Raw genomic sequence first — 22,391 nt, 5'->3', positions numbered from 1 at the left:
GGTGAAAATGAGATTGATTTGAGTTGTGAACTGTGTTGCCTTGACAGTTCACATGTGCTCTCTTTCTCTAGCAAAACTGAGTGAAGCTGTAAAGGTTATAACACAACAATTAATTCAAGCCTCAGACTGGTACTCGTTTGAATACAGGATGCAGCACAGATAATCCCACTGAGCTTGTGACTGTCAAAAATCCTTTTTCCTTCTTTATTCCTATGGAAGAAGATTTCTGACGTGTGGACAAAGTCTTGGCTGTTGACGCAGATTAGGTTCTCACTTCTTCAAATACCTGAAGGCAAATAATGATTTAAGTATTAGGAAAACCATGAGGATTTCTTTAAGCCAGTCCTCCAGTATTGTAGCATACAGCCTATTGTTAGTGAATAATTGCACTGGGTGCCTAAAATCCGAGCGATATAGCCAGAGAATTGATCCAAAACACCCTGAGCTGAAATTTCATCTCTGCCTCACAATACGATAATGGACAACTTGCTTTTACCTCCCTTAAGCTGGGGACAGTAACTCTCATAGAGAGTGCCTGTGGAATAGTTAATACAGTGAAAAATCTGTTTAAAGGCAGGGAAGGAAATAATCAAGGGAAGATGAAACACTGAGCTGGAAGTGTAGGAGACGTCTTGAAAGATGGAGCATGTGGGGTAAACAAGTTTGAGGTATCTCCATAATAAAGTGATTCCTAATTCCTGTGCCTCTGGCACATCCAGCCCTGGCTCTGTAGGAGTGTAACTTTGTAAGGGTGTCTTTGTAAGACAGAGTGATTAATGAGTGGCCATGGGAATGGTTCTCTTAATGCCGTACATTTGTTATGGTCCTGCACAATTGATCGTCCCCGAAATGTCCTGGTTTTGTACAAACAGCTTCATTAATATCTAGACCTGATTCTAAATAACGCAGTGCATACAGCATCCGTACAGACTGATGCTGCCCGTATTTCTGCTCTGTCTTGGGCGAGTCTGCTGCTGACAACCTGTCCTGCCTTTAACTTGTAGGGTTTGTTCTTAGGGATGTGTTATACGTCATGAGAAAAGCAGCCAAGGGTCATGGTGCTGCAGATGAAGATAACCTGCACTTGCTTGGGTGAGAATTGTCCCTTCTTCAGGGCCTTTTGCATGCTCAGCTTTGCTCTGCTTCTGCTGGCTGAGTCTTGCAGTATTTGGGGCTGGAAACCCAGGAGGAAAAGGTTTTTACAGCTGCAAAGAGCTGTGACCCTCACCTTGTACAGCTCTTGGGAGAGTGAAGGGGTGGCAGGAACAGGCCTGTTATCTTCTGGACACTAATGTATCTCCTATCAGAAAGCAGCTCTACATGTGCTTCTCTCTGACAAGAAGGTCCTTCATGAGTGACTTCTTCATCTTTCTCCTTGTGTGCTTCATATCTCCTCGAAGGTAGAATTACATAGTGATTGTATAATGGGATAAGCATGCAGCAAGAGGTCAGCAATTCCTATGCGATATTCTCAATTCTTGCTGGTAAACTTGAGGGAAGAGCCCCATAATATCCCTGCTGCAGGCAGGGGGATGATCAGATGGCAGCTCCTTGCAGACCTTCCAGTCGCAGTGTCAGGCAGGGATGTGAAGGAGGGTCCCTGATCTGTAATGTGAATGGATTAGGGTTAGGGTTAGAGGAGGCTGTGTGCATGGTCAGCAAAGCTTTAGGTCTCTATGAAATGTCAAGTATTTCTATATTGATCGAGCTGCACTCCTTGGCCACCTGATACAGGAGCCTGGAAAGGGGCAGTCTTTTCATAGCATTATGGCCAGGTTTCTGCTAGGATGGGGATTCTTCTCATTTCCCTCTACACTTTACAACTCTCTCTCATTTTAGGACTCCTTTTGTTTGTTTTCAACTGGATGTTAGGGACACTTAAGACTGGGTTTTATGTTCTGCTAGCGAAGAGCCAGTGTTTGGGGAAGGAGGATTTGCCTAGGTGGAATGAAACACGTTGTACACTATTCAAACCTAGAAGGAGGATGTTTAGAACAGCTGCTTTTTTGCCTTTATTGAAGCCATTGACAAGGAACAGATTTCTTTCCCCTCTCCCTGGGGTTTCAGGTCATTCCAATGTGTACACCGCAATGAGGCTCGGAGTCAAAGTGCTGTTGTAAAGCCTCATGTTCTGATCGTTATCTCATTGACTCAAATGAACCTTCCTTTGCTAAAGAAGTATTGACACTGGCCCTTCATGTATTATTTTTCTTTACCAGCATTAATTGGATTAAAATCATTGTCATGCGTGAAGGAGGTGTGTTGGAGCACAAAGGGCACATGGAAACCTCTGCTGTGGGCACCATGGTTACTAGTGACATCACTTGCATTGCTGTTAGAGCAATGATTTGTGTGCAGCGTTCAAGCCTGAGTGAAGATGGCCTAAACTAAACCCGGTGGATTGCTGATGCAGTCCCATCGCCATGGAAACAGATGCTTTGGTTTGAAGCTGCCTGTATTTGTAATGTGGTGCACATGGTGTAAACAGAAATGTGGTCCTGCGGTGTCCTGAAAGGGCAGGAAAAGTGTTACTGGAGAGAGTGGGAAGCCCTGTTGAGTTTGGACTTGGTTCCCTGTTAATGTAGTGCCAACCTGGTTGTGCACAATGAGATATGGAAAGCCTTGCTTTAAGTTAACAAGAGCAAACCCCAAAAGTCCTTTACTGTCCTCGAGCAATTTTGCTGTTGAAGGACTGTCAGTCCAACTTGATGTAGATCATTTCTTACTTGTACCTTACATAGTGCAGGTTCAAAAGTACTATAAAACCCACCCCTGGGGTATCAGGGTTCCTAACTCCTGGCTACATTTTACACTTCCCAATATAACCATAACCAGTCTTTCCAATATAACCATTAGGACTGTGCTTAATTCCTGCAAAATTAGAGTGGAGAAGGTTCTACGTCTTCCCTGTTTGAGGACTGCTTTGCTGTATTTTGGTGAAGGTCCCTACTCAAGCCCAGTGGGAGAAGACTGCCACATCATGGTTAGGATGCTGAAATGAAGCTTGAAAGATCTGGGTGCTTGACGTGCCCTGCCAGCAGCAATGTGTATTCAGGTTACTTTCCCCCCTTCAGAATAATGAACTCTTGTTGATTCCATCATCCTTAACGTGAGAGGACTCAGCTATTCTGAGTGTGGCCGTTGTGTGTGATGTTCCATTTCAGCTCTCTACTGCATTAATAACTGTAAGCCAGGTTTTTATGTTTAATTTAATTCATGTAACTTCCTGTTTGCTTTTAGAACATCTTATGCACTGACTAAATTATGTTGGTTTTGATCTGATCAGAAGTTCTCCTTCTTGGCTTCTGGAAGTGGAATAGTGCCATCCTCTCTGCTCCCTTCTTTCACACTAAGAAAAGCTTCTCGTTTAGGTATCACCCTGGTTATGGTGATATGATTTTAATCGAGTGTTTCAGGTCTTTGACACACACATTTTTAAAAGATAAAACCTATAAAAACCAGCTTGGGAAGTAGAACTTTGTGGTACTTTTAGGGTAAGGCAACATTTTGTTGGCAAAGACCTGATTTTTGGTTACCTGCCATAAATACTGACCATGAATGGTGCCTGGTCTATCAGATCTCTGTATCAGCAGGCAGAAGGTTACCAGTGGTGAAAGCAGATTGCTTGTAATGAATTAGATGTCAGTTTGAATGCTCAGAAAGGAGTGGTTAACAGAACCCAGAGCTGAGTCATACCGCAGCAAGAGGCAGCTGAAGATAGAACGGATACACCCAGGTGCATGCACATCATCAGTGTACATGTTATCCATGTACAGAAATCCTGCACAGGAAAACGTGTTAAGAATAAACCAGGTTTTAGTTTCAGCATCTTTTGGTATTTTCCAGTATCTCTGTCTCTGGCTTTCTGGTTTTTAGGAGCTGTTTCATTCTGGCTTGCAGCAGCTATGGCTGAAACTGTGCATCTGTTGTCATGCAGGTTTATTTGTGGTGTTTGAATGCTAGCATCGCCACAATGAGCCCAGAGACACGGCTGAGGCTAACGGGCTGCTTTGCTTATAACCTCTCCAAGCATTTCTGTAGAAGGCTCAGGTCATCATCTAACTGGTGCCTTCTTAGTGATGCAGCTTCTGCTCTTGCACAGTGCCTGCAGGTAGGAGATGATGAGGGCTGGCAGGCTGCTGCCTGTAGCACGTCAAGGAAGGCAGCTGGTGATGGGAAGAAGGCAGCACTTTGAAAAGTGAATTAAAGAGTGAAATCTCTGTCAGTAATGTCCAGCTGGAGATAGCTGGGAATATTTTCCCCTTAATGTATGCAAGAGGTTGAAAACAAGTAGTTTATTCCTCCCCAAGCCTAAACTTTGTAACTCAACCTTTACCTTTGTACTTCTAAAACTGAATAGAAAAAGGTTTAAAAATGGGTGTGATTAGTGAAACCAGGTCCTAAGAACCTATCCAATGATGGCAGAGATCATCTGTCCTAAGCAGCTTCAGGCATTTTTGTTGTCTGATGGATTGCGTGAGGCAATTTAGGCTTTCTCTGGTTCCCAAAGGGCAGGTCTGTTTCTGGGAACTTAATTGGCATTTGTGGTAGCCTTAATATCCAAGCCTATAAAGAAGTAGTAATTGGCCAAAGAGAATGTTTTCTTGGCCTTTCTTGCCACAGCAGCATGAGCAAGTATGTTAGCAGGGTCCTCTGAGGATATTTGCTGTCGTGTTCTTGTTCAGTGGTTACATAGATGCCTTTGTTTGCTGTCATCGTTAACTGAAACCATCAACTGGTTGTAAACTTCTTGTATCTATATCTGTGTATGGGATAAAAAACAAATATCCCAAGTCTTCAGTGTTATTTTAATGGCTTTTCCCAGAAGAATTAGTTTGGACTATCAAAATACCCTGTTGCCAACTGGGAGCTGGAGGGGAAAAATACTGACATACCTTCTGGTTATTGTTTACAGACAGTGATTTGTGTCTTTGTTACCCATGGACAATAGGTCCACCAAGCATAATGCTGTCAGTCTTCATCATTTGAATAATCTCAAATCAAAACTCACATGGATCATTGAAGTAGGCCACTGGTACTGTGTAAATATATTGCTTTCATCCACCAGTAAACTCCATCATGAAGCTAAAGCAAGTCAACCTTTTGTAATCACTCTCTAACTTACTCAGGTTGAGGGGTTGTACTGTAAACAGTAATCAGTGGTAAACAAGGTAAGATTATAGCTATAATCTATTTGATAAGCTAGAACAATGCCTGGCTTGCCTATGACCACCATGCAACCTACCCTCTCTTCACTGCCCTCTGCAGTACCATTGCACTGCTCAGAGTTGTAAGTTACTATAACAAAACCCCAAACTTTAGGAGAACCCAAACCCCAGAGCCACTTGCAGTGCTGCAAAACGCTACAAGGCAAGTTTAAATTCCAGAGCCTAACTTCTGTATTCCTCCAGCCAGTCCAATAAAGCACATCTTAGCTGTTTTATCCAGCATTATGCATTCTTGCTGTGGGAATGCTGTTCCTCCAGCTGTAGTGAGACTCCTCAAGTTATGGGGCCATTAGCCATCATTCCTTTACTGAGCTGTACCCACATACAAGTGGCATTTAGTCATTTGGTCCCACTCATCTGAGCCAGATGAAGTTTGCTGGACTAAGGCTTTGCAAGAAGTGCTCCATGTTGTTAACTGATAGCAAGGCTCCTTTCTGCATGGGAAAGGGGATGGAATCTGAGAACTGCTCAACCTGTCTTTGCTAGTGGAAGGCTTTATGTACAGCCTTTTGTCTCCTGTAGTGAAGGGCAGATGAGAAATGGGGTTAGGCTAGCCCAGTGTTTACATGACATTCACAGGAATTATTCATCTATGATTGTTGTGGTGAGGTCATGTGCTGTGTCCCATGCTATGCTGCTGTGCCAGGAGATTTATTTTAATAGAAGCCTTTAAGTAACTGGCATTCTTGCTAATCATGGTGCATCTGCTTCTCTGGGTTCCCTGTTATGAGTGATTTAATGCTATTACTTTAGCTGGAAGGGATCTGTGTCACCATCTGTCCTGGAAAGCTATTGATGGGGCTGTGCAGAACATGGAGTGTCATCAGCAGAAGAGGGACTTCTAAAGGATGGCTGGATTTCCTGTTGTAATACAATATAAGATGGTTTGCTGTGATTACAGCATAGATAACTTGCATATAAAGGCTGTTAGCTACTCTTTGATTCTGTTGGGGACCATTCCTCAGTTATTTATAGAGTGAGAAGATTCTGTTGTCAGTTAACAGCAGTAGTAACAACAAAATAAAGCATTTCCCACAGGGGCATAGGTCTATGGGGCTGAAACGTTCCAGACTGACCCTAAAATGCCTGCACAATTGCCCCTCCCAGCAGACAAACACCCTTTGGAGAGGGTTTGCACACACTGCTCAAGCCAAATGCTTTCCTGATCGATGGTTGGGTTTTAATTGTTGTTTACAGACCAATTCCTTGTAATACACTCCATGCTGTAGCTGAGTCACAGCAGACATGAAGAGGCTGTATGGCTGGAAAGCAAATTGCTCTTCGCTTCCATAAGTGGCGTAGTTTCATGGTACACTTACACACAGAGGTTATCATCCTGGTCTCTCAAGTGTGTGTGGTTGATGTCTTGGTTTCTGTTGTCTGAGAAATGCATCTTCTCACTGTCTATGTGACTGGTTAGTAACTGTCCTGTTTACCATCTAACCTGACTCTTTGGTCCTTCCTGACCTCACTGCGGCTTGTTGCCTTCTCAGCAGGCTAACTGGTAAGTATGAGAGCAGGCAGGGCTGGGGAACAGCTTCATGTGGGTTTATTGTGTGCAGTTTTTCTTTGTTCATACACTCCTTCCCACAAGAAGCTATATTGTGTTTTAAGTATAAATTGGCCTGACTCACAATTCCTGGCTCAAAAGATAGGTTGGGATATAAACCTTGCAGCTCTAATGGTTCTGTCATGCAAAGGTGCAGCTCTTATTTCACATTCATCAATTAAATGTTCTTGCTGTTCCTTGTCATATCTTACATAGATCATTTGCTTAAAGCTTTCAACTGGGTGAAAGACACAGAGGGCTGGAGTTGGACATCTGTAAAGGCTGAAGGAGGAAGCATGCCCTGCTCTCAGAATAGGGTTCATGGTCTCCTGCAGGTGCATAGAAGTGAATAAGATAACCAGAAATGAGAAGTAGGACACAAACTGACTTCCACAGATAGTTAATTTGGGTTTTTCCCTCCTTCCCTCAAGAAGTGTTGGGCCCATAACACCGTGTCACCCATCACATCTCCCACGATCAGACAGCTCTGAGAAGCAGTGTTAGCATTGCCAGGTCATGTAGAAAACCTGCTTGTGGAAGTATTTGTGTAAAGGGAAAACTGGCTGATCCTGGGGTTCAGCAGGGTTCTGGCTGTAGGATGAGAACCCACCTTCATACAGAGAGGTTTTTGTCCATACTGGCTAAATGAGGGAGCCTGGCTTTGCTTTGAATCCTTGTCTTTAGTGTCCTCAAATGGATCAAGTTGGGGAGAAACCTCTTGCTTTGATCCATCTTCAAGGCATCAGGTAACAGAAGAGGCGTTTTGGGAAGTGTATTAAGCAAGGGTGACATGGCATTGCAGGGTGGGCTTCAGTAATAGGAATACATACTGCAGAAGAGCTCCCTGGCTGCTGCTTATCTGTTTAATGGGACCTGAATCAGCAGCAAAGGATCTTGAACCTTCAGACTTATGGTTATGGAAGCGCTGGTCCCTTGCATGGCCCTCTGGAGAGCTGCAAGAGGTGGAGAGCTATAAAGGAAGGCAAGGCATAAGGCATATCTCAGATGTAGCTCTGACAGGAAGAGTATGAGATTGCATTCTGAGAAAGAAAGCCTAGAGGGTATTTTTATCTATTTTCATATCAACTGTGGCCATTAAATCTTCAGTGTTTTGCTTTTCTGACTCAGTACAAGTGTTTCTAAATCTGGGGACCCAGTTCTGTGTAGGACCTGCTTGGCACAGCCCTGGGAGATGCTGAGTCCTCTTGGTGCTGTGCATTTCTTTCACAAACCCTCCTAAATAGGTTTTTGTCCCAAATGAGGACTTTCAGATTTGACTGGAATTGCTGCTAACAGTGCAATCTCGAATGGAGTTTTACATCCAGCTGGTGCACCACTCTCCATGTGATAACTTGGCATGAAGACAACCCATCTTTCCCCTCGTTATGATTGCCACGTGCTTCTGCCATATAATAAAGCTCTAGATCTCCATAATTTGTATCAACTCTTGGGAGCAGATGCTGTGCTATTATTCTGTCTGACACATTCACTGTGCCTGCTGGGTCCCTGCCTTTGCCGAGACCTTTGAATTAACCAGAGCTTTTGGGGTCATCAAGATTATTTAATGTTATTGTCATAAATATTTGCACAGGACTTGGTCAGTGCTTATATAAGAACGGAAAGGCCGTAATTTGTTTTAAGAGGATGTGTGTTTTAATGAAGTGCCAGCTGAATGTTAGAAATCAGCTGTTAAAACCAGTGCTTTTCTTTCACAGGGCTATTGCAGTTTGTGGGGTGGGAAACACGACTCTTTGGGTTGTCAGTTACTGAGATTTGTTGGTTATGGCTGTTTAAACCTCAAATTGCTTGAAAGCTCTTTAAAAAGAGGGCTGTTTACTTCTAAATAGCAGTGTTGGTTTATCAGCCTGCGCTCAAAAGAGGAGAAGCTGATCTCTTGCATCTTATTAATCGTTTTCTGCTAACCCATGTTATCCTTTGTATTGTTTGCATGCCAGAACTGAGGAGCTGTTATTGTGTTCTCTTTAGCGGTTGCTTCTTGCATCAAATCCCTTTGATTTGCTCTGAAGTTTGAAAGTCCTGTGCTCTCAAATGCAAAATACTAACAATGGTAATCTGTTGTATGGAAATGGAGGAGGTTCCACATCATCCAGGCTGCTGAGATGTGCTAGAAACGGATAAATGTTTGCTTTGCCTCTAGCTCCTCTTCGAAGCACTGAAATCACTATTTCTTATTGGAGGAATTTCTGCCAGCTTGCCCAATGAGGGACAACACTACAAGGAAGCCAGAATCTGGAGGCTGCCAGGGGATGCTGTGTGCATTCTGGCAAACTTGGGTTGTTCCTTCTAAATATCTTAATTAGCAGAGCAGAGCATGCAAGCTGTTCTTGGAGAGCTGCTGCCATGCCAGCCCACAAGCAACAAGCCCCCAGGTCCTGTGGGTTTAGGTCATGAGTAGTCTTCTGTACTGTGATGTTGCACTGAGTGTGTGTGTGTGATCCTTCATGCTGATACCACACCACAAGAGTGTGCTTGGTTGGACAAACTCTCCTTTGCCATGTCTGCTGATACAAAAGGGTTTTGTGCTGTTGGGTGCTTCACAGCTGGAGCCAAGGTTTGGTGTTCTCTGGGGAAGAGCGATGTGTAACCTGTTACAGGAGCTGGAATTGATGTGTCACTGGGTCTCCATTCAAACTGTCTCTTTGTGTCCAAATCCAGTTTCTTTACAGGATCCATAATAAATCAAATCTCTGTTCTTGTGTTGGCCAGAGGAGCTTTTGAATCTTTTCCTTTACAGTCTCTAGGTTTGGTAGTCTTACAGCCAGGATGCTGCTACAGTTATGCTGTCTCTATGAAGCTCTGCTCAAAAGGAGTCCTAGAAACCATCCCCAGCATTCAGGTGCTTTGTAACCTTGGTGCCTAAGATGCACTGAAAGGATTAACTTCCTGATATATTTTCCCTTTCAGAAAAAGAGCAGGGAGGAGACATGTGGGGAAGGCAGTGGAGTGGAGATCCTGGAGAACAGACCATACGTGGATGGACCTGGAGGCAATGGGCAGTATACTCACAAAGTGTACCACATTGGTATGCACATACCCAGCTGGTTTCGGTCAATATTGCCCAAGGCAGCTCTGCGAGTCGAAGAGGAGTCATGGAATGCATATCCTTATACAAGGACAAGGTAGGCTTAGCAAAATATCCAGAGCTGTTTCCCTGTCTTAGAGAGAAGATTTGATGTCACTCTGTGGCAGTAGCATCTCTTCCATCTGTAGTAATGTCCTTTAGAGGAAGTGGGCTCGAGTCCTAAATTCTTACACAGTGCTTAATGTCAGGAGTGTGAGTGTTCCCCAGGCTGACTGCGTGTGTGCTTGAGACTCTTGTGGCTGGTGGCTCTAAAATGTGAGCTGTTTTGTCCATCGAAGCGTGGGAAATCTTGAATGGTTTCTATTTAGGCTTGTGTCCTGCACTGCATGTTCTCCTTAACACTGCAGATATCTGCTGGCTCAGTGAAGTTATAAATGTACATGGTAATGGGACAGTTGTCATGTTGAACACTGTCAAGAAAGACAGGATTCTTTTGCTCAAGGGGGGGAAAGTGTGAGAGGAGAAAGCTTAATAAATACATTTGGTGCTTCTTTTCTGGGAGCTGTCTTTGCTGTCATTTAGCTAGCAAATAACAAACCTACATCTTGTGGTTTTCACCCTGAGAAGGGAAGAGAGCCAGAGGCTCTGCAGAGTCCTCTGGGACCTGCTCATTTCAGCTGATTTTGCCTGGAAGGACTTCAGATACCATGGAATAAATAGCATTTGTGCCAATTACTGTGGTTTAGAGCATTTGCTCTTTTCTAGGTTTAGAAGCCTCATATTGCTGTCAACTTGCATAATAAAAAGGCTTTCATGGGTATTTTGGTTTTCATCAGGTTTCATAGTTGTGTTTTAGCTGGTTTCTACAAGGAACTTTAGTCTGGGGAAGGGTGGGGAGACAGTGTCTGCATATGGGCAGTTGCTCGTGACTAAATATAATGGAGCTGTCTGACTTTCAAGTGATTAAAGTCCACTTCCAGTCTGCTTTTTATCTATTCTCTTGAAATGCCCATGAGTCAATCAGTTGGCCAGGAAACCTGGCACTGCAACAGTGCCACAGGTTCCAAGCAAGAGCTCTGCTTTCCTCTGGGTAGAGGTGTATTTCCAGGGTGTCTATGTATTAATAGCTGTGTCATAAGATAACTTGTTAGTAATAATAGACCCAGAAGTTATCTCCTTGCTGCGAAGTGGTCCTTTAAAAGCAATCTGTCCTGGTGTAGTATCCTGGAGGGGACACATTGCAGGGGTTTGTCAGTGTCTGCAAAGTGACACAACTTGGTGGTCCACTGGGGCTTTCTACTTGCCTCTTACCAGCTGGGAAGTTATTTCTTGGTCAATGAGGATGCCCAGTCTGCAGTAACTGTGTGGGGTACATTGGTATCTTCTCACCTGTAATCCATATAACATCTCATGGGGAGCCCACCCCTTTGCTGTGGGCTTGGGGTTATACTAAGCCAGAGCTATTCCATTGAAGCCACATGTCTGAGGAGAGCTCCTGTCTTACAGAAGTTATTAAAGAAAATCTCTTGAATCTCTCCTATCAGTATTTTAAGCATATCAGAAGTAAAACATGAATGAGGGCTGGCTTGGATTTGAGGTTGATTTTGTACATCTTAGGAAAGCATTTTCTCTGCTTGCCAAGCCGGATTTACTCTAAGCTGCATTGTTCTCACTTTCAGATATACGTGTCCTTTTGTGGAGAAGTTCTCTATTGATATTGAGACCTACTACAAAACTGATCCAGGAGACCATGTCAACGTGTTCAACCTTTCTCCTGCAGAAAAAAGACAAACCATTCTAGGTGAATAGCCTTTTTCTTTTATATTTTCCTTTATTCTGCTCTTTTTTTGCTTAGTATATCCCATCCTTCCCCCCCCTTCAACATACATCTGCACCACTGTTGGTATCAGACTGGGGGGTAGGGTTACATCAAGTGGAGTGAGGACACCTGAGTTCTCTTCTAGACTTGATGTAAATCACATGGAAATCATTTGAATCCCCATCTGGAAATTGAAGCTGATGCTTTCCTGTCTTATTTGTGCAGTTCCCAAGGGAAGTAAGTCATCTAATGATCTTGGGGATAATAAGTAGAAATAACCTCAGAAGAGGGAAGTATTGCTGTATAATGGTGTAGCTCCTTTGCCTATATCAAAATCAGTCCTGTCTGCAGTTCTGAAACATGAAGGTGTATTTCATTTTTGCTTCCTCCCCTTTTAGTCTTGCAGGTTAGTGCTTCAGCTTCACAGCTGCCTTTAGAAGATTCAGTTAATGAGCCTTATATATGTAAGGATTTAATGAGAAAAGGCAAAAGGAAACATCTCATGAAAAGGAAGAGAATGGCAAGAGTCAGCTCTTCCTCTCTCTTGCTCCATCATGGTCCATGCCTGTGGCATTCCCAGACCTGGCTGCATGGCAGTGACAGCCACGCAGGACTAAAAGCATCCCTTGCTCTGAAGCTGCTGAGGCTGGAGAAGTGTTGAGCTCAGGCTGGCTTCTGGCAGTCCTGTGCTGTGCCTGAGCCCTGGGGAATGACATCTAGTGGCTGCTCTGGCTTCTTGAGCACTGTTGATGCGTGGGATGTGGCAGTAACCCTGTGAAGTCCTACTTGAGTGTTAGGTGATTTCAACTTTGATTTGAACTTCAGTTTGACTGTCCTTGTTCCTCATCCTATCTGACTGGGCTTTCAGTACTGAACAAATAGGTTTGAGTCATGCTGCCTCACTGAGAAGTGTCAGAAGAGCTGTTGTTTCTTGGGAAGTGTGATCCTGCCCTAACTTCAGATGCTTCTCCTGAGGTCTGGGGTGGGGGTTGCAGGTCTTTAAACTACGTTCATTCACTCTGCTCCTATTGCAGTTCCCACTTCTCCATCACTGAAGTGTTAATGAGCACTGAAGTTAAACTTTCTGCCTCCCATAGTACATCTGCTCCAACAGTGGCATGTGAGGAGTTATCAGTAACCTCACTTGATGGACTCCAAAGATAAGATGTGCAATGGGGAATGTCTTCTCCATAACAGGTCTAAGAAAGGGCAGGTTTATTTAACCATCTCAGCTGACACAGAGCTGTAGCACTTGAGTGATATTAGGAAAGCTGAAAGATGGAATGTGTAAAAGATCCTTTTGGAGCTGGAGAGATGGAGTGTGCTGATCTGCCAGGGTGCTGGAGATCTGCTGTCACTGTGGGAAGCACATTTAATAGGAGCAAAGCCTCTGTTTGCTGTAACTGCATCCTAGTTCCTCTGCTAGAGCTGATCACTGCCCAGCAGCAATGTATAAACAATTTAAATATCAGATGTTCAAGTGTAATTAAAATGAAACGAAGCTGCTGCAATGCTTCTGGTGCTTACTGAAACAGAAAGAACTCCTTAGAAATGGTATTTTGTTCAGGAATAAGAAATGTCTAACGGTTGTTTCTCTTTCTATAGACCCTATTGATATTGTTAAAGATCCTATCCCTCCTCATGAATATAAAGTCGAGGAGGATCCCAAGCTGTATAAATCAGTGAAGACTAAAAGAGGGCCCCTCTCAGAAGACTGGATTCAAGAGTACAAGAACAACCCTGGGAAATACCCCATCATGTGTGCATATAAACTGTGTAAAGTCGAGTTCAGATACTGGGGGATGCAGTCGAAAATCGAGCGGTTTATCCATGATGTTGGTGAGTATTTATAGTCTTGCACTGTTCACTGTCAACTCCTTAATGTTGTTTCTGACCTGAAACACAGAGGTGAGGTCTGTGCAGTGTCTCCTATCCCAAGAGATGGCTGTGAAGTGATTCTTAACTCCTTTGCAGAGCTGTGAGTCAGTTCAGAAAAAACCCATGTTATCCTATTACTTGTGGCATGTATGAATCCAAACCACGTGTAGCCACTGAAAGGGTTTCAAGCCCTGTGTAGGCAACATCTTGCATTCTCTAAATCTATTCTCTAAATCCTTTCTAGATAAGGATTTGTCTGTTAAATTTTGCCAGATCACTCTCAAAATCTGACAGTTTTCCTTATTTTAAACAAAATCCTGAAGGGCTGTTTGAAGAAATAAGCTTCACTTCTGAGTCCTGAGGGGTTCCAGAAACCATTCCCTGGAGCATCCCTAGTTTCTACCTGCCTTGTGACATGGCTGGTGTGGCCATGCCTCTCTGCCCCCCATGCTGCAGTGTTCAGGGCTCCCCACCTCACTGTGCTGTGACCCACCATGGGTCACTGGTAGCTCTCAGTTGTGAGTAAATGTGCTGCTTTGAGACATCATCCTTGGGTCAATGCTTTTAAGGAGGGTATTATTTGTGTCCCAGAAGTAACTCAGTGGAGACAGTGCAGGTGTGGCAGTGCTGACAGCAGTTTGTTCTTTGCAGAAAGGTCTATAACACAGCTGATGTAGTTTCTGAGCCTTGCCACAAGAGACAGGATCTGTGGCCTGGTGGAAAGCCTAAAGAATGAGCTAAAAGTCATTCCCATCTCTGGAAAGTGCAGAGCTGTGGCTGTCCTCTGGTGAAGAACAGGCCAAAGAAAGGTTGTGTAAAGGATACTACCTGCTTTCTGTACACAGTAAATCCTCCTACATGACCTCTACAGCTGTCCTTTTTATACACAGATCTTCTTTGAAGTGCCTGATGCTGGTGTATGTAATCTTATGGCTCCTTTCAGTCATACCATGCTCCTGAGAGCTGATGTGGAAAACATAGAGCAGTGAAGAAAAAATAGCGTGTTCACCACTGAATAATCACAGGTTGCTTTCTTAAAGCTCCCTTGGTTTTACTTTACCCACAAATGGAAGTTTTTACCTCTTATAGCCTGTGTTACAATTAGCTCTCTGCAATGAGCTCCCTTGGTGCTTCGGTGACATGGGTTAACTTAGTGTACACTGCAAAACATGGGGGCAGAATAACAACTCCATTGTATCTGTTAAATTAAAAAGAAGCATGTGACTCTTCAGTTGTTCAGAGGTGTTTGGCATAGATTAAACTGTGGTCCCTTAGAAAGGTTTCTTTTGTATTTCATGAAAGATTGCCTGCCATTTTCCTCTTGAGTGAGGCTGTGCGGAGATTGGAGCCAGCTCATTGTCTGCCTTTCAAAAGCCTTTCCACTGTTATAATGATGGCAAATGCTGTTTTTCAAAGTGGTTAAGATGCATAAAACCAGAAAAGTCTTTAAGGCAAGACAAAAGTTGAGTGAGTGAAGAATGAAAGCAAAAGCTTTGGATGTCTACAGGAGATGTGTAGCTTCCCCCTGCAATGGGATAGCCATGGAAAAGCCATTAGTGAGTTGGAGAAGTGCCATAGCACATGTACCTAAGACAGCGAGGTATGAGGATGCTGAAGTTGAAAAGATGTGGGCTGCAACATGACTGCCCAGGCTTACAATGCTGATCCAAGTCCCAGATCCAACTCATGGCTGAAAGCAGATGGAGAACTTTGTGCATTGTGCCACCAGAGGCTCTCAGGTGCCAGAGATGTTCTTGGCATTCCAGACTCTCCTTGGCGTTTTCCTCCTGGTTCCTCTGCTCCCAGCTCCTGCAAATTGTTTCTTAGGGCATTAGAATGCTCTGTGCAGGGTCACTAAGCCAGCGAGAAGACAAAGGCAGAAACCAAGAGCAGGATCCAGACTCTGCCCAAGGCAAGGAAGCGGTACTTAAAGCGCAGCCTAAAATTAGAGAATGGATTGAATGAAGACCGCGTCTGAGTTAAGTGATGGATGGATGGTGATATGGAGAAAGGCTACTGAGCACATAGGGAGTAACTCTGGGGGATGGTGTTGAAACATTCTCAGTCGTACTGAATGCAAGAGCCATTTTTTCTGATGACTAATGGGACAGTTACTGAGCGCTGTGACAGCCTGGGACACAGACTGGAGCTGTGGGCTATTAGTCTGCTTGGCTGGAAGACTTGTATGCTTTTTTACTCCTTTCCCATAGAGTTTAAGGTTAATTGGACTGGCACTGCCTAATGTTCTGCTCCCACTTGCTTCCTAATGGTGCATGTGGGCCGTGGTTCTTTTGTTGGTACACAATTGTGTTGACTATGTATGGATTATTGATTATACACTATGGCAAAGTGTGTTCCCATCCCAACAGCCAGAGCTTTGTCTAAGCCACTGTGTCTTAGGCTAAATGTGCCTAAACTGTTGCGCAGTGATGAAGTGGAAGTGGATCCAGAAAGCTTCACTAAAGCTCTAATGAGAAAGTTCATCAAGAAGGGCACTGCCCATTGGGGCCTGCAGGTAGAGTTTTGTCTTCTCAAGGGTAGGCAGGTTGCATTTAGCATGATGTGGATGTGACCACAGGGTTTTCTTTGTGAGTGGTCTGAGCAAGGGAGGGTAGGGAAGCAAGCAGCTATAACTGCAGGTTGTCTGATCAGACATCCTCAGATAAGCAGAACTGTACTGACAAGGTGACTGATGGGGTCTGTAGGAGCCATCAGTGAAATAGTGTTGCACAGGGAAAATCAGGCATCCTTTATCTGCCAGGAAATTGTAAGTGTGTTAAAAAACGCTTTGGGATGTTACTACTGGGCGCATCATTGATGGGTATCATAACAGTTGATTTATATGGATAGCTGAGGAGATTTGGGAAGGATTTGGTGTGGGGTTTTCAACCTGTTTTGGCTTCTTTTTGCATCAAGTTTTTGTTACATTTACTGGTTTTACTTCATGTTGGTAAAACCAACCCAGAACTATAGACAAAAGCCTTTTGAATTCAGCTAAAGAATCCCTCTGTCCTGGTTTGTCTCATGGTCATTTACACTTCCTTCTGTAAGATGAAGTTCAACACCCCAGCCTGCAGCAAATTACTTACAAGAGTCATCACCTCCCGGATCCAAGCACTCCAAGTTGTTGAGGTGCTGAGTTGGAAGGCAAGTGATGTAAATGTTTGCACCCTGCTAGACTCCTCAGGGGTGATCCTTCTGCACAGCACAGTGGGAACGGTGTAATTAAATCAATGCCACAATCAAGGGTACTTCTGAACTCAATCTACACATGCACATTTGTTCATGTGTGGTTCCCTTGGCTTGCTGCTTTTAAACCGAAGCACTGTGCACTCCAGAGAAATAACAGGCTTGTTAACTACTGATCTTACTGAAATCAGCTGGTACCTGATAAAAACCCTCTTCTCATTATTTCTGATTGACCTCAGTGTGTGACTTGCCTGCTGAGGCTGTGGTTGTCCTCCAGTTCTGGGAAAGGAGGCTCAGGTGAGCATGGTGCAGGCTGTGTGGAGGGGGAGCAAAACCTGCTCTGAAATCCTCTCTGATGTCTCCTCCTTCACACCAGAGTTACCTCTTTATGAGACCAAACTGCTGGGCTTGTTTGCTCCATGGGTGAGAAGGGAGCACCCATCCCACTGCAGGAGGTGGCAGAGGGGGTATGGAGCCCCAGGCCTCACCTTCACTGGGCTTGTTGCATTCTGTCCAACCTGGGATAAGGTGACCAGTGGGATGCTGTTCCCACCCTGTCCTCCCCAGCCAGCTCCCACAGTGGAATGGGCTACAGCCAGCCCATGGCTCAGAAGCACAGTGTGTGGGATAGGGACCTCCTGGGCTGAGCAGGAGACATTTGCATCTCCCCTCACTCCAGAGAGAATATTGGAAGCGAGCAGGACCACAGATGCCTTCAGCACTGTCCCAGTGGGCATCTCTAACCTGTTAAAAAGAGGGTTTTTTTCCCCAATTACTGTGTTTCCTGGGTCTGATCCACCTTCTCCTTTTCACTTTTTAAATCAAAAGCTTGGTTTTCTCTAACATTTTGATTTAACAATGCTGTAAAACTTGATTTTTTTCCCCATTGCACAAGGTGGGGAAGCAGTGTCTGGCCATGTGAGGTCAGTCATTTGTAGCAGGGTCTTGAATCCATATAGTTGTCTGGGGGCACTCAGTGTGTCCTCTTGGGTCTCTGCTGCCTAGTAGAAGGCTTCAGTGCTGCAGGCTGAAGGTTATTAATTCAGTGCTGTATTCACTGCTGTGCACTGAGGGACTGCTCAGGTTTCCCATCCCTATCAGTAAAGGGTTTCTTTCTGCAAGCTATGACTTCTGTTATTCAATTTCTTTTGTACCTGGACAGCCTCTTTCTCTTCCAGGCTTTTTCCCTGTGTTAAAGAGAGATGCAGCATCTCTAATACATCCCAGGTGAAGGCCAGAGGCTAGGAAAACAGTCTCAGTCTTTTTGACTCCATACCTAGTCTGGAGTGATAGAGGCCCAACAGCCATGAAGCCCTGTAATGCCATCCTGTTTTCAGACAAACAGGGCTTTCAGGAAGGGTGATTTGGGATGTGTAATCCAAGTGATGTGAGCAGTGCAGATGGGGAGGTCTGAGGCTTGGGAGGAAGCAATGCAGGTGATTTTTTTGATTAAGTGGAAGAAGGTAGAGGGGAACTTCACTATAGTTTTACCCTCAACTGGTTTTCATGTTCCCTGTGATTTAGTCCATTAAAGCAAAGATGTGCAGTCAGTGGCATCTGTGCCTGTAGCTGCTGCATTGATATACATCAAGGCTGGTCCCAGGAGCACAAGCAGAGGCTGCTGAGCCCTGGAATGGAGAAAGCCTTGAGAGGAGAGCGAGGGGAGCGTTTGCTCCTGTGTCTGATCACAGACTGTTTCCAAGCTGTTTCAAGGCAGGTAGAAGTGGGCATTGGTTATGTGGAAGCCCAAAGGACAGTTGCAGTGTTGGGCGCTCAATCCCAGCAAGGGAAATGTTTCTTGGCTTTCAGTTTAGATGTGATGGGAGGTTTAATCTTCGTCTGTCATAACAGGAGGTGAAGAGGCTAAAACATTCTCCTGTAGTTCTGCAAAAGGTAATCTGGTGGAGGAAATGACTCTGAATCTCAACTAAGTTTGAGCAGAATGAAGTTGATGAGACACCTTCTTCTGCCCCCAGAAGGTCACAGTCTGCTGGCTCAAACTTGCCTCTCCTACATGGAGCTCCCTGCTGAAAACCAGGCAGAGAAATGCATAAAATATTGATAGATTTAATTTCACTGAGCAAATGAAGTTCAGGTTCAGCTGGTCCATTGCATTAGCTGCTGATCTCTGTGGCTATATCCTCCTGACTTGGGATGGTTGGTGGCATTCAGAGCAAAACAAAGAGCAGAGCAGGCAGTAAAGTGCTCAGATCTGGAAGGAAATAAATGCATAAAATAAGCTTTTGTATGTTAAAAAATAAGGGTGAATGCTAAAAACAAATGGGGTATTTAGGCTGAACATCATAGAAACCTTGACATTGGTGAGATCTAATGTTTCTGTACAACAGGGAAGCACATGCTGCTGGAAGTACCTTAGAAACCCTGCATGCAGTGGGACCATCAGCTTTGGCCATGCTGGAGGCTTGATCTACAGCTCCCAACACCTAAATGGTTTTAATGTAGGCTGTTAATTGCTCTGTCTTGCAATAGCAGTGGTGGTGGTGTGACCTGTGGTCTTTGGCTGGGCTCTTCATTAGAGGGAGAGGATGGGTACCCTGCCTGCCAGCTTTTTGGCTGTGTGTTTCTGCTCCATCACAGGATCCATAATCCCACTGCTGTGCATGGCTTGTCCTTCAACCCATCTCTGCCTCAGTTTTCCAGTCATTAAAGATGGGACAATAGTGATTTTTGTTGTTGCTGTTTCCAGAAGGGCTCCTGAGGCTTAGTTTGTCAGTGTTTATAGAAGCTTTTAAAAGCACCATTGCTGCTGTGTGCTCCCATCAGTAATAAATACCAGTTTAGAGTTTGACCTATCATGTGCTTTTCAGTAATAAGATTGGTTGAAAACCCCGAGTTGACTACTCTGAAAAGCCTTGGTCATACAATGATGTTAGTCAGTAAGTTTAAATGCTGGTGGAAAGTTTCTGTGCCCAGTCAGGAGCACTGGATGTTGGTATTGAGACAGTTCTTCCTTTCAGAGATGTGATACATTGAAGGCTTTTAAATTGGCTTTTCCAGCTCTATTTTTCTCATGCAGCAGAAGACAGATGCTATCTGCAAAGTAAAGCATCTCTATTCCCTCCCTTACTTTGCTTCACATCCCATTATCTCAGAAGCTCATATCTGTGATGCTGTTTTGCTGATATATAGAAACCAGATGCAGAACCCAGGTTTCCAAGGAGTTTTAGGCTTATCACTGCTCATGTGGCATGTGCTTCCGTCATGTAACAACTGTAGTGAACTATGCAGTGAACTATGCAGTGTTCATCAAAGGACACTTGAAACTCTCATGGATAATAATAATTAAGAATAAGAATTAATAAAACAGGAATTGAGATAAAGTACATGAAGTGATTGATTTGCCATCCTGGCACTTGTTATAATAAGATCCTATATTGCAGTTTATAGCACTGTGGTTTTGATGCTGCTGCCACAATGCCTTGAGGTTTTGGGAAGGGACAAATCAGTTCCTGCAGTTCCTAGCACTGGTGACAGGCATTTTGGCTTTGCAGGCTTGCGGAAGGTCATGGTCCGTGCCCATCGGCAGGCATGGTGCTGGCAGGATGAATGGTATGGGCTCACCATTGAGGATATCCGGCAGCTGGAGAAGGAGGCACAATTGATGCTGGCTCAGAAGATGGCCCAGTTCTGCAGTGAAAATGATGCTGAGCAGCACGGTGTCAAAGAAGCTTCTGGTGAGAAGGATGCTGAAGCCAACACAGTTTCACCTGCTGACGCAGAGGATGCTGCTGGTAACAGTGAAACAGCCTCTGGGAGATCACTCACCAAGCAGTGGTCAACCTCTTCCAAGTCCTCACGATCTTCAAAGAGAGGAGGTAAGATGCTGCTGATGACTTGCTTTTCTAACTGCATAGAGGCTGGGCTTTGGGAAGGAGGAGTTTGTCTTTGGGACTCCTTTGGGAGAATGCATACTTCTCTTGTGAGTCCTTTTAACTCAGAGGCCTTCTCTGCTGGTGTTGCAAGCTCAGTCTTCTCAGGTGACCCCATTACAGGTTTGGCAATGTTTCTAGTCATCCCATTCTTGTTAATCTCAAAAGCAGAGGAACTATATGAAAAAGCAATAGAAGAGCAAGCAGCAGCTTGCTAGCAGTGTTGGGTCTCGTAAGACAAACAGTGGTACAAAGAGAGCTCATCCTTGTTACCCAAGAGCTTTTGTGGGTGGCTTTTATAAGGCTTGGTCCTTCAGCGGGTTTCCCTTCTGGATGTCTGCTGTGTCAGAACTGGCCAGGCTTGGGTCCCTGGTAACTGCCTCTCATTTTCCAGGAGGCAGCTACAACAGGAATTCCATGCTCCTTGGCCAGACTTATGCATTACTACGTGCTGTTCATTTCAAATGCAAGTGCTTGGCTCCAGGGGTGCTGTGGTGTAGCTCACACAGCAAAGCCCACCCATTAGCTACTAGGGAGATTAAGGCAGGTACCCCCAAAAAGGTGGATGAAGGTACCTGCCACCCACTGATGATGTGCGGAGCTGTTCAGAAACCAAACCTCAGAGCCTGGGGTTAGGTGGGACCATGGATCAGGTCTATATTTCCTTTTGAGCACCATTCAGGAAGCTGTGGGGATTTTGCTGTTAAAACTGCCTCTGTGGATGCCCTGTAAGGACTCAGCTTTGACTCCTCAATGTTGTCATTCCCCTCTCCTTTTCTGCTGCAATAAACTCTCCCTTCCTCAGACCATCCTGTACAGAGGGGTGAGTCCCCAGTGAGGAACATACAGAAGGCTTGGAACTCAGCAGTTCCCCCTTCTCTTACAGCAGGGTAATGGCTCTCCCAGTAAGAGGGCAAAACATCTTGACTCTTCTGAAAGCCCCAAGGGGCAGCGTTTCCTGCAGTGTTGGTGGAGGAGGACACTTGGGTGATTGAAGCTTCTCCATCTCTCATATGCACTAAATACTGCGAGCTGAGTCTCCATTTTTATTTACCACTCCATTACTGATTCCGTGGTGGGGTGAATGAGAGATGAGCAGCAGTTTTACCTTGCAATGACTCACTGGAGTGAGCCCCAGGGAAGAACCTACCAGATGCTTCATAAATCAGTGTATAAAGATACAAATGCCAGCTCCTTTCCTTGCGTCAGGATTTGATATTGATGTGCCCATCTCTTATTATGCCTTTTGTTATGAGCCCCTTCTTCCAGCGCTGATGTGTTCATTGGAAGCTGCAGTTTTCAGACCTCTTAGGATTTCACTGGCAGCAAAGGATGAATTTTCTTTCAAATGTCTCAGTTTTTACAAGAAGAAGTCATGAAAGGAATTAATTGTGATGTGCTGGGAAGTACGTCACACAGATATTTTAATCCTCCTTCATGCTGGCAGCATATTAACACATGGAAGCAAGGAGGCTGCCTCGGCTCACCGCTACCTCCAGCTGAAAACAGCAACCACCAGGATCTTGGTTCTTTCCATCCCACATGAGACCTGTGGTGACAGCACGACCCTTGTTGCCATCCCATATGTTATTACGTGCTCTATTTTTAGCAGCTATTATAGGAGTGCCTTGACGTCACTCCAGCGTGAGTGAGCTCTGCGCTGCCAACCCCTTTGCTTGCTGCTCCCTCGGTGCTTGGGGGCTGCTGAGCTGCGTGTAGGGTCTCTGCACAAGGGGTTCCAGCTTCTTTCCATGTGACAACATCAGGATTCCACTGAATATGCTTAATGTCGTTG

General features: G+C 44.7%; 1 protein-coding gene across 8 annotated transcripts in view; it reads left to right on the top strand.

Moving 5' to 3' along the window:
- Positions 1 to 22,391, top strand: part of PITPNM2 (phosphatidylinositol transfer protein membrane associated 2) — a 131,261-nt gene that overhangs the window by 71,308 nt on the left and 37,562 nt on the right. For all 8 annotated transcript variants that reach the window (XM_031045515.2, XM_034068009.1, XM_034068007.1 and 5 more), the window contains 4 exons: positions 9,703 to 9,917; positions 11,500 to 11,621; positions 13,245 to 13,478; positions 20,219 to 20,542. In XM_031045515.2, the coding sequence (XP_030901375.2) occupies positions 9,703 to 9,917; positions 11,500 to 11,621; positions 13,245 to 13,478; positions 20,219 to 20,542 (895 nt within the window). The remainder of the gene's footprint in view (positions 1 to 9,702; positions 9,918 to 11,499; positions 11,622 to 13,244; positions 13,479 to 20,218; positions 20,543 to 22,391) is intronic.

Source organism: Melopsittacus undulatus, chromosome 12 (assembly GCF_012275295.1).
Source record: "Melopsittacus undulatus isolate bMelUnd1 chromosome 12, bMelUnd1.mat.Z, whole genome shotgun sequence".
Lineage (NCBI taxonomy): Eukaryota > Metazoa > Chordata > Aves > Psittaciformes > Psittaculidae > Melopsittacus > Melopsittacus undulatus.
Note: the sequence above shows the minus strand (reverse complement) of the source record. Positions and strands in the feature narration are given on the sequence as shown.